This window comes from Monodon monoceros, unplaced genomic scaffold (assembly GCF_005190385.1).
Source record: "Monodon monoceros isolate NGI ecotype Baffin Bay Population unplaced genomic scaffold, NGI_Narwhal_1 Super_Scaffold_15, whole genome shotgun sequence".
Taxonomy (NCBI): Eukaryota; Metazoa; Chordata; class Mammalia; order Artiodactyla; family Monodontidae; genus Monodon; species Monodon monoceros.
The window spans coordinates 5,414,836-5,427,521 of NW_021703771.1; the positions used below are offsets into that span (position 1 = coordinate 5,414,836).

The 12,686-nt window shown below is 41.8% G+C and overlaps 1 protein-coding gene across 2 annotated transcripts in view; it reads left to right on the top strand.

Annotated features, from left to right (window-relative positions):
• Positions 1–12,686, top strand: part of ADGRB3 (adhesion G protein-coupled receptor B3) — an 802,271-nt gene that overhangs the window by 345,493 nt on the left and 444,092 nt on the right. For both annotated transcript variants that reach the window (XM_029224183.1, XM_029224184.1), the window contains 2 exons: positions 9,924–10,025; positions 10,379–10,485. In XM_029224183.1, coding sequence (XP_029080016.1) covers positions 9,924–10,025; positions 10,379–10,485 — 209 coding nt within the window. The remainder of the gene's footprint in view (positions 1–9,923; positions 10,026–10,378; positions 10,486–12,686) is intronic.

Sequence of the window (12,686 nt, forward strand, 5' to 3'; positions counted from 1 at the left end):
AAAAAAAAAAAAAAAAAAAAAAAAAAATGTTAGACTTCTAAATTGTGTGGACCACCGTATTTTAGGGTTAAATGTAATCATTCTTGGAAACCCAAATATGTAAGTGTAAAATTTACATATTTTAAAGAGAAAAAAAAGCATACTGGGCATCCCTGGTGGCACAGTGGTTAAGAATCCGCCTGCCAATGTAGGGGACACGGGTTCGAGCCCTGGTCCGGGAAGATCCCACATGCCGTGGAGCAACTAAGCCCGTGAGCCATGGCTGCTGAGCCTGCGCTCTAGAGTCCGCGAGCCACAACTGCTGAGCCCACATGCCACAACTACTGAAGCCCGAGCTCCTAGAGCCTGTGGTCTGCAACAAAGAGAAGCCACTGCAATGAGATGCCCGTGTACCACCACAAAGAGTAGCCCCCGCTCAGCACAACTAGAGAAAGCCCGCGTGCAGCAACAAAGATGCAGCGCAGCCATAAATAAATAAATAAATTTATTTTTTAAAAAACCCAGCATACTAGTCTCTATTGAAATATTCACATACAAGTTGGCACCTGCTTTACCTCTTTGATTCCAGACCACAAGGCTAATCACTACTAGTACTTTAAAGAAGCTCCTATTTCATTAGAATTGCTATTATTTTTGCTGTCTGATGTTATGTGTATAGCCCGTAAGGAACTATATTATTACCTGTTCAGTTTCAAAAGGTTAAGGCAAGTGTTTCACTGCACATTTTTGGACATGGCAAGTAATGTCACACCCACACAGTTCATACCAGCCGTTCACCTGAAACCAACCACTGAGTCCAGTGGTGGCTGGTGGCAGTACTGGACTGGCACTAGGGACTGGCTTTTCTCCTCTGCAATGCCCTATTCTTTTCTTGCTAAGTCACCTCAGATACATTCTAAAAAGTAGGGAAATAAAGTAGAACTTGAAGGTACCCCATAGGGAGAGAGGCCACCTGGTGTTTAACCAATCTCCAGGGAAGCCTCCCATCCTCCCGAAAAGTTGGGGTTTCTTGACCTGTGCCTGTCCGAGATTCTACAGCAAATCAATTCAGTGTTAGAGGCAGAATTAAGGGAGAACCGCTGGGCTCTGACATAATCAGTATATATGCCAGAGAGTACTCTAGGCCTGCTATTCAAACCTGTTGCTATGGAAATAATTATTATCATAATTTGCCTTATCAGGTTGCTCATCAGATGAAGCTGGGAGAAAACTGTCACAGCTTCTGCACAGCAAAAACTTAGCAAGCAGTTTGTTGTAATCCTATATTACTCTACCTTGACCCGTTTAGAAATATTTGGCAACATGCTGATCATTCGCAAATGGAAACAGAAAATTTAATCAGCACGTTTTACCTTTTTTATTTCTTCCTTTCAGTCCACATTGTTTTGATAGTAAAAATAAGCATATTTTAAGAACCACTTAATGATTTTTAATGAATAAAATGAACATTAATGCAATTAGTAAACTCCTTTTTGGGTTGAAGTTCTCCCAAGACACTAAACCTGAACGTTAGCCCTTGACACTTCTCATCCCCACTTATTTTCCTCCCCTCACACATCCTGACACGTGAATGGCCCTGAGATCCTGCCCCTGGCGCTTCGGTTGCTTTCTCTCTCTCTCCAGCTGTCACCTGTGTGAGAACTGTCACCTAACAGACCTTTCCAACTGGGGTATCAAATGAGACCCTTATACCCCCAGGGGAGCTTTTCTATCTGAAGTTCTCCCTCCTTCTTTCCAACCTCTTTCCTAGTGGGGGAGTTCACCTGGGTCAAGTCTTTCCTCCTGGGGCCCTGCTTCCTCCTCCCCCGGACACTGCCTTCCAGCGGAAAGAATCTGGGGAGTGTGGTCAAACCGAGGTTGGCTTGGGCCTCTGTCCTCATACGTTAAATGGGATAATGATACATGCCCAGGGGATTGTTTCAAGGATGCAGTGATAGAATACTTTAGATTAGAGTGATTAAAGTGCAGTGCAGGTCTCCTATGTCCATTACCCATATTATGACATCAACCCCATTATCTAACCTCTTCCACATAGGTTCTTATCTGATGATTCTCCCCTATCCATGGCCTTAGTCATGTGACTCGCTCATTAAAAAACTTCCGTGGCTTCTGGTTCCCTGCCCGATTCCGTGCATACGGAGATCCTGGGTACAGGAGTGTCCTCATCAGTGGCTCATTTGTACATATGGCAAATCTTTGTATGTAAAGCAACCAAGCAGACGCAGTCTCTGGTTCCTGGATCGAGAGGCACGTAGTCTGTCCTTTCTCTGCTGCTTGCCCTCCTATTCACCTGGACTCCCCTAGTGGCCTGGGCCCTCATCTTCACCTACTGAAATAGGAGCATCTTGCTCCAGTGTAAAACTTTGTCTCATGCAAGGATAGTTACTTAAGAGTTATTTACCACAGTTAAAGTTAGCTATCTTTTAAATTATTATTTAACTTTGCTAACAAGTTGGAAGTAGGGCGACCTTGTCTAAGTTGAAATATAGAATTTAAAAAATACTAATTCAGAATTTTGGGGTGTGTGTTATGTATAACCACATTGTCAGACCAAGTGCTCAAACAGGCAACCTGAAACGCACACTGTTCGCTAGGGAATTCAAAGTTCGTGGCTTGCTGACTTCCAGACTTAGAAACACATTTTTGCAAAATACTTATGTACTTATTTTAGTGCAACAGATGCTTAGAGATGGTGTAACATTCTCTGAAAATGGGCTGAGAGAGCTCTTTGATGGACTGAGGTCCACCACCTCCTCACTGAGGGATCTCTCTCTGCCTTGTTTTGCCCATGTTTACAGGGGTGACAATAACTGCATCCACTTTAAAGGTTATGACAATTATTTGAATGAAAATATTTAATGCGTTTAGAAGATTGCCTAATTCATAGTATGTGTAAATATTGCTGTTGTAACGGTGTAGCAACTTGATACTGATAACGATCCTTCTCTATAGAAGGAAGGCTATTATGAAACACATCTGATGAACACCCCTCTTTTTCCCTTCAGCCTTATTAGTAGCTGCATGAAGTCTTCACATGTGTAAGCTCCACTGCTGAATTAGAGCTGTACACTGTGTGAGCACAGAGGCTGAATCTGTCTTATTTACCTCTGTACCCCCCAGCACAGGAGGTTCCCAAAACATAAGAATTAATGAATTGGCAGCAAGTGAAATTTGAAATACGGGGTCAGGCATCGTGCATATTTTTTTCTTTTCTTTTTCTGCCTGCACCTCTACAGTTTGGAATCAATTTCTCTTTAATGCTGAAATTCTAGCATAAGTGGTGAAAACTAATTTTCCACATCAAATTAATTTAAGCCCTGTATAATTTTTGCTATTTTTAAGAGACAGAAGATCAGTTTGAATAGACAGATTAACAGCTAATCACTAGGTAATTGCCACCTTGTTTTAAGGGTGCACGCTAACTGCGTACTTGTGTCTTCAACTACAGTTGTATCTTACAGATGGGTTTTTATATCTTTGCACTAGTGAGAGCAAACAGTGGGATCTTTCAGCTGATGAACAGAGACGTGGTTCCATTTTGCTGAGGCATAAAAAAACAAGTGCTTCATATTGCTACACAATAATACGTTTTTATTTTGAGCACAGCAGCATGGCCTGAGCTAACTATACATTTTCTAATTTACAAAGTGCACGCAGGTAGCATTAAACAGAAAAAAAAAAAACAAAAACAACATTAACACAAATCTCTATCTCTAGCTTTTGCTTCTCTCCTGCACTTTCGTGCCATACACCAGCCAGCGTTTTGATACCAGGATGCGCTCAGATAGCTCACGCTCAGAACTGTTTTCAGCATCTTCTCTCCCAAGCCATATCCTCCCCGTGTGCTGTCACTCAGGGTAAAGCACACCAGACTCTCTCCCTGGATACCTGAGTTTCATCTTTACTCCCTCTCTCGTCCTCACCTCCTACACCTGCCCTGGAGCTGAGCCCATCCCTCCTCCTAAACACATTTGGAATCCACCCACTTCCTGCAGCCACTTCCTGTGACTCCACAGCCCTTCTTCCCCAGTTACACCCTTTTGACCGTCACAGACCTCCTTGACGTCCATCTCACTCGCCTGCAACCCACTCTCCAAACTGCCGGGACAGCATTCAAAACATGGCATCTATTTCCCTCGCGCTTAAGTTCACACCCCTAGTTTACATCGTCACCCTCACCCCCTCCTCCTCCTGCAGTGACCCACCTCTGTCCAGCCTCAGCTCTCCCAGGGGAGATGTTCCCAATGCCTTGGATGAACCAGGCTCTCCTTGCCCCGGGTCTTGCCACGTGTGGCACAGTTGCCCATCCTTGTTGGTTGACTCCCCCCTTGTCCTTCATATCTCAACTTGGACATCCTTCTGGAAATCCTCTGCTGGCCTGCTCGCCCCTAAAGTACCCCTAGAGCAACTGGGATTCCTCTGGTCATAGTGGAAGGCTGACGGCACTGTAATGTCTCTATTTCTGTGGCCCTCGACATCTTGGAGTTGAGAGGCTCTGTCTAGTCCTTTTTTGTGCACTACTTCCCAAGGAGACTGGCACATGATAGGAGCCCAAGTATTTGTAGAATGAATGAGTTCCATTCCTGCCACTGAGAAGACCCCAGGAAGTTTCTCACCCCTGGGGACTTCATAAACCTGAGATGGAAGAAAATAAATTGTCATTTTAATATCTAGGCTCTTTTGCTTTGGATATGAGCAGAAATAGACCTATTTTCTGAACTAATTTTTTTTTAAGATTTAATCTTCCAAGATGCCAAATCACCTTTGATGAAATATTTAAAGCAGCTGCAGGATTTGACATTCCTTCTAAAAAGCTGAAAATCCTGAACCGATTTGCAACTTTGAACCTCTGATTCCTCTGTCGTCTTCCCTTCTTATCATTTGTGTACTGAGTTTCTATCTACAAGAAGCATGACGAATCCAAAGTTTCATGCATTTAGAGGAGAAAACAAAGTTTGCTGACTTCTCTAGGTTTAAAACAATTACTGTGATTTTTTTTTTTTTTTTTTGGTCTGGTTAAAGTACCTCACATTGATTGTCACCAGGTAAATGGGAACTAATACTTACTTGAGTGGTGTGGTTGGAAAAATAACTGTTGAATCAGCTTCTTCCTTGACCAGTTAGGATGTATACAGTTCATATCAGGGGCTTCTGAACAGGGTCTCCTGGACCCTTACCAAGTCAGGCACAGCCCTACAAGGTCAACTTTTGTAAATATCCAGTACCATGGAAACCCATTTTGGCTAATTTTTAGGAAACCTATTGTAGCTAACTTCTCTGTCTTACTGCTCTTAAATGAAAATACCTACTGCTGGCCTATTTCACACACACACACACACACACACACACACACACACAAGTCCTCAGTACTTTGCAAAATCATCCTCATTCTCTGTCATCTTAAGCACTGGCATACTGGAAAAATAGATCTTCTGAACGTATTTGGTAGTTTTTGGTTAAAAGTACATGTGTGTCTATAGTTCCCACTATCATTTACCAGGACCTATAAGTGCTATGTGCCGTTAAGAACGAAACAAAACAGAAAAAGCCCCGTCTTCATGGCTCTCACATTCTAGCAGGAGGCTAATAACACTACTAATAATAAATAAGGGAGGACACCGTGTAGCAGTGGACGGTGAGGGGTGTCTTGGAGAACAGCCGGGCAGAGGAAGGGATGGGGTGAGAAGGAGGGATTCCAGAAGAGCTTGAGGGCAGCAGACAGGAGCCACGAGGAGGTTTAGGGAGGGAAGGGGGAGGCGTGTCCTGGGCAGAAAGAACAGGTGCACAGGCTGTGGGGTGAGGGTCCTCCTGGAGTTGGAGAAGCCCCCGGGAGGCAGTGAGAGTGGATGCGGGAAGCTGAGGAAGGGGCCAGACTGAGGCGCCTTGTAGTTGACGTTCCTTTCATGGCTCAGCGTTGTACTTACATGGAAAGAAGAACCCTCCCCCACGTGGTATACCTTTAAATAACAGTGGAGCGGTCACCCATATCCTGCCGTGATTTTGAAGCTCATCAGTTCCAGGTGTGGGCCCGGTAAACAGCTCACCCTGTTGGCTCACCCGTGCCATCTAGTGGTGAACGCTTGCAATTACCAGGTTTTCTGGCCCTAAGGTCGGCGGGGGCAGGGTGCTCTTGTGGGAATAACAATACGTGTCCAAGGTGGGGGGGGGGGGCGATGAATTTGGAGACTGGGATCGCCATGTATACACTAATTTGTATAAAATGGATAACTAATAAGAACCTGCTGTACAAAAAAATAAATAAAATTCAAAAATTCAAAACAAAAGAAAAGAATTCCAAAAACCCCCACAAAAACAGATGAATGGATAACGAAAAAAACCCAAAACAATACGTGTGGAAAGCTTTCTGAAAACATACATGAAAATGAAGACCTCCGGGTGCAAACTGCTCCTTCATTGGCTTATGTCAAGCCTGAATCAGAAAAAAAAAAAACCAAAACCCTGATAGCTATAGTAACAAGTTTTACAAAATGTACTTCAACATCAATGGAACTGAAGAAATTGTTTGAAAACAGAAAAAAAGTACAAGTGAAGTGAAAGATTACAAAGGAAGAGTTAATGAGGGAAACCATGAGCAGAAGTTGGATATAGATAAACAAAAAGAATACTCAAGTGTCATAGTAACATCAGGTTAATTAATTAATTAATTCTATAGAATTATATCGGATTAATTAATTTTATAGAATTCAACTATGGAATAAACTATGCATGATGCCTTTTGTGAGTTTTAACATGTATTATAAGTTTCCTTTCCATATTCTGTGATAGTTTTGGTTGACATTTACAGAAACACAATTACCATCTGTTCTATTGTTGTCTAATGGGGTAGCTTTTAAAATTTCAACTTACATTAATTCAAACAGATATCTTTAAAACTCTGTTCTCAGTCTTGCTTGCCACATTTCAAGTGCTCAATTGCCACATTGACTAGACGCCACCGTATTGGACAGTGAAATTCCCACTTCCGTCACGGCAGAAAGTTCTACTGGATGGGCTAGTCTATTATATTGTTTCCTCAGTAGAACTGATGTACTCGACAAACATGTTCTGAACACCTACTATGTGCTAGACAGCTTAGCAGTTCCTTACAGCAGATTAAAGAGAAATAAAGTAAAACATAATTAGTCTCCTAAAGGGCAAAATTTAGGAATTGCGGAGGTTCACACTGTAACCAGATGTTTTCCATCCATTGTGAGAAGAGATATAATACTTGTATATTCAATGACTGAGGTACTGAGGGAGGCCCCCCAGAGAATACACCATTTAAGATGTGTTTTAATGATATACAGGAATATTACTAACAACAAGCAAACAAACAGAAAAACAAGGAGGGGAGAGAGTATTTTAAGTAGAGGATATAGCTTTTGCAAAGTTAGAGAAGTGTAAATTGGTATGGGGTATCTGGAGGATGACAGTTCTGTGTGGCTGGTCCATGAGACAATAAATGTGAATCATAATTGGAGAGCGAGGTTACGGCTTGCTGGAAGGACCCTTTCATCACAGCGAGCACAGTCCTCTTTATCCTGTCAGATAACTGGAGAACCATGGAAAATTTTATGCAGCAAGTTATGGGATTACTCTTCATTTTGGAGATTGGTTTTTTGATGTGGCCTAAAAGAAGGAAGTTGCTGGAGAATTGTAGCACTTTACACCCTGCCTTTTAATATAAATTAAAAATATATATTTGGAATCCGAAAAAATATATCAATTCACCTCTCTGTGCCTGCCTGTTTTCTTTTTTGATAAATGGGGCTAATAGTGTCTGACTTATAAAGTTGTTGGGGAAAATTAAATGAGCCCATTCATGTAAGACTGTTAATAAGGGCTCAATGCTATTACTGTTATTAAAGGTTTGAAATTATCTAAGGAAAGCATTTAACATAAGGAAAATGTAAGGGGTGGATGATTCTGCAAAGGATGCAGGGAATGAGATAGGGAGAAAGAATGGTCCAAGTGCTTGGTGGAGGCCTGAGAGAGAAGAGTTTTCTAAGACCCTAAAGAAAGGATTCCCAAGGAGGAGGGGGAAGTCAATATAAAAAGTACTGCAGGGGGCTTCCCTGGTGGCGCAGTGGTTGGGAGTCCGCCTGCCGATGCAGGGGACGCGGGTTCGTGCCCCGGTCCGGGAGGATCCCACATGCCGCGGAGCGGCTGGGCCCGTGAGCCATGGTCACTGAGCCTGCGCGTCCGGAGCCTGTGCTCCGCAACGGGAGAGGCCACAACAGTGAGAGGCCCGCGCACCGCAAAAAAAAAAAAAAGTACTGCAGGGAAGGTTTAGTGAGTGATGACCGAGGTGAGCGTGCTGGGTTTGGCCAGTAGGAGATCACTGGTGGGTGAGGAGGGGATATTTATGAAGACGGGCCTGGTGAACGTAGCGAAGAGGGTGTGCAGGAGTCAGGGCTCTAGAATCCAGTTCTGCTGATACCTCCACCAGCTCCATTGCCTTAGACAAGCCTCTTCTTTGGGGGCCCTGGTGCCCCCATCGGTAAAGAAGAAGGAAGTGGATTAGGTGATCTTCAGTGCCACTCTCAGTTCTGAATGCCCACGAGTTTCAACCACTCATCTTGTTTCAGGTAATCATAAAGTGAATATTATTTCAAGATGGCAATGTCTCAAGCTGCATTCTTCACCTACTAACAACTGTAATGGGTCCTAATGAGGTCATACATTCTGAAGTAGAATTAGTTTCAGTAGAATTAGACTAGCATGGGTTAAATAGTATGTTGTCCCCAAAGGAAGAAATTGCTCCCTGGACATCACACTCCTGTATATATTAGATACTTGTTATTTTGTAGGTCCTTGTTTACTTACTAAAGGTATTTCTATAGCCATATAGTCATTCATGTATTCACTCAACTTTGAACAACTTCTGTGTGCCAGACACACCTTTAAGTGCAAGATACAGAGATGAGAGGACCCAACTTATCCCGGGCAAGTTGTGAGGACAAATATCAGAACATATAAATGGCAGTTCTGTGTGAAAGCACAACAGGAGTTCTGTCTGGAGAAAGGACTAATGTGTTCCTTCAGGCTTGATGCAACATAGACAGACCTTTTCTTTCTTTTTTTTTTTTTTTTGCGGTACGCGGGCCTCTCACTGCTGTGGCCTCTCCTGTTGCGGAGCACAGGCTCCGGACACGCAGGCGCAGCAGCCATGGCTCACGGGCCCAGCCGCTCTGCGGCATGTGGGATCTTCCCGGATCGGGGCATGAACCCGTGTCCCCTGCATCGGCAGGTGGACTCTCCACCACTGCGCCACCAGGGAAGCCCAGACAGACCTTCTTCTTTCATGAAGTCTTTGCCTTTCCATGAACATATTTCTGGCGTGCATCTGTTATTCTTGCAATTCCCTTGAACTTTCTCACCTCAGTAATCAAATGGAACTTTTGAAAAGCATAAGGCTAAAAGGTAAAATCTGTTAATTTTTATATAATGTAGTATGATTGGCATCATACTTATATGAAGAAATGAAAAGTTACGTATTTTTGCCCTTTATTTACTCGTATCACCTACAGTTAATAATTCTGATATGGCTTTCAGTTTATTAGAAATCACTTTATTGTATGACATCACCAAACTTTATGAATATAGGTGAATACTGGAAAGATTTTTATGTATATGCTTGAATATAATGTTCAATTTATAGGCAAATCCAGATGACCTTTTTAAAAAGCCTGCACGGTAAGCACTTTCCAAAGAAAGTACATTTCTGTGAGGATTTTGTAGATAATGAAATGAAAGCTAGTGGTGTTTTGTTTCTGAAGACATCTCTGACATTTCAGTAAACAGTACACTTTTATGAAATGAAAACTCTCTGCAGTCACAGAGGTGCGTTTCAGGATTGCTTATTGCCAACATTTAAAAAATAAACACCACCGACATTCAAGTCTCTCTGTTCTGAATTGCAGCACCTTATGAAATATGCCCAGAGGATTACCTGATGTCGACGGTGTGGAAAAGGACTCCAGCAGGAGACTTGGCCTTCAATCAGTGCCCACTGAATGCCACAGGTAATGTAGGATGACCCTCCAAAGTTGACCACCCACCAAGAGCAGCATGCTGTGTTCCTCACCATGCTTTGTCCTATATCCAAAATTCAATCTGTCCAATAAGCAGTTAATAAAACAATTTTAGTAAAGGGCTTCCTAAGTGGAGACAGTGAAGAGACCTGGAAAATCCTGATGATGCAGTGGTTTCTCAGTGTGACTAATATGCATTGTAAAAAATGATCAAAGTAACAATTGCACATGTATGTTTGTTAAAAGCGAGAAAATGTACAAACCCAGGTTTTCAGCCCGCCCCCCAGTTCTGTGTCTCCTCCCAGCCTCCCTGTGGTAAAGCTCTCTGTTTTTGTGACTTGCAGGCACCGCTAGCAGACGCTGCTCGCTCAGTCTTCACGGAGTGGCCTTCTGGGAACAGCCGAGCTTTGCAAGATGCATATCAAATGAGTACAGACACTTGCAGCATTCAGTAGGTGCAAAAGCCAGCTTTAGTACTTGCTCTGTTTATTTTTTGCTAATGATCGCTGTGTGAGAATTTAATCTTCTGCTATACAATCAAATCAGTAAAATCTCTGAAAAAAAAATGCCTGGAGGAAAACAGGCTGTGCTAGAAAGCTAATTTTTATAAGTCGGTGCTAAAGAGTTTTGTTCCTAGGGTTTGGGGTTTATGGATCCTGCTTGGATCCTGCTATTTAAATGAATGGATTCCTTGTCCAATGAGGGAAAGGCGTGAATAAAATCTGCTACTCAGGCTTATCTATAAGAGTTAAACTATGTATTATGATTGGCACAAATCTGTGTTACATAGTACATAAGACATTTCAAAATACCGTACATTTTAAAATTAAATTCTTTAGAACTTTGGTAGGTGGGAAATGATAAAGCTGTGTCATGTAGGTATCAAATTTCTCACTGTATTTTGACATTAAGACACCAAAAAAAAAAAAAAAAAAAAAGACAGGGGTTATTGTATCAGAGAAAATTAGCTGCTTGCAAAACACTATATGGGACAAATTTCCCAAAATAGTCCCTCTTCTCCCACATTTCATTGAATTATTCACAGAGTATGTTGTATGAATATTTCGAGCACAGTTAAGTGTCACTTGGTGTTTTACAAGTGCAAGTCATTGTCATTTTCGGAGACTGTTGTCATTCATCCTGGCAGTTGAGAGAGCTTCCTGCGTGAACAAACATCGCGGGGCTCAGAACAAAATACAAGCTGGAGCCGCTGGAGAGCCCAACGTTGGCAGGGGGGCTGCTCAGTTAAGAGCCTTGAAGTTTTGTTTTGCTTATGTTTTCTTTCCATCTTCTTACAGTTGCTCACAAATAAGCCTGATTCTTAAAAAAAATCCTAAAGAACATTTTTGCTTGTGGATGGAGAAGTAGCTTGTACAATAAGAATGCTTCTTAGTGAAGTAAAGGTATTTGATTATCAGAAAAACAAAAAGCACGTTTTAAAAACATCTGAAAACCAGATTCTGTCTAATATGCTTACTTACCAAATCAGTAATTAAAATGATGATTATTTGGCTACACAGACCCTTATTTCTATTACTGTGTATATGTACATTCATATATATACATACATGTTATTCTATATCTATACATAAATACTGATTATACACAAATACATATGTTTCATAATATATATTTATGTGCATATCAGTATTTGGTGATATTTGGCTTCACTGAGCCTTATTTCTTTCAAAACTGAAATATTTCAGAATTGAGTAAATATATATATATATATATATATATATATATATAAAACCAAGACTTTCTTATGAATTTAATTTTTAATGAATTTTATTTTCCCCTAATTTTAGACATTCGACTCAGTTTACTTAATCTTAATAATATCCATATTTAGTTCTTGTTTATTCATGGTAATTTATATGAGAATAATTGCATGGATTAAGTAAACCATAGGTCAATTCTTACAAATTTGTTAAGAATGAATAATATCAGCTGTTGGCAGAAAATTTTTCCTTCCTAAATTCAGTGTTTTGCACAGTAGTATTTAAATGAGTCTGCATTCTGTGAGTGCAGGTCATCTGATAATGGAGAGAAACAGAAACACTCAGTGAAACAGGAGAGATGGTCTCGGACTGTGAGTCGCATAGAAATCACGCAGTCAGTGATTGGACAGCCGATGTGTCCGTGCCCGTGCTGACTTGCAGACAGAAATCAAGTGCGTGATTTTGTAGAATAAGGAACAGCCTCAGGGCATTCAGCTTCCACAGAGGACCAAGCACTCAGCTGGGCACTTTCACAAATTAACTTCAGTCCCCACCATAACCTGCAAGTGGGCATCCCTGACCCAGGTTGAAGCTCTGCTGGGGAGCAGTCCAGTTACCTGAGGCAAGGGTGAAATTTGCATCCCAGGTACAACTGTTCAAAAACTTAACCTCCTTTCTGGAGGCCTTACTCCCTCCTGAGCCTTTGATTTGAAATCCTCTGCCCTAGATTCTGGTGCTGGGGGCACCTTCTTCTGGTTGTGTGTCCTTTGGAAAAGTCATGTGATCTCACTCAAGTCTTGGCTTGCTATTTGCAACTGAAATCGGTAGCCTCATCTTAACACCTCTGGAGGTTTTGAGAAAAAGTAGATGAGATACTGTATGTGGGATGTTTGCAAAGCAAAGTGCTTTGTAACTCTGAGGTATTAATATC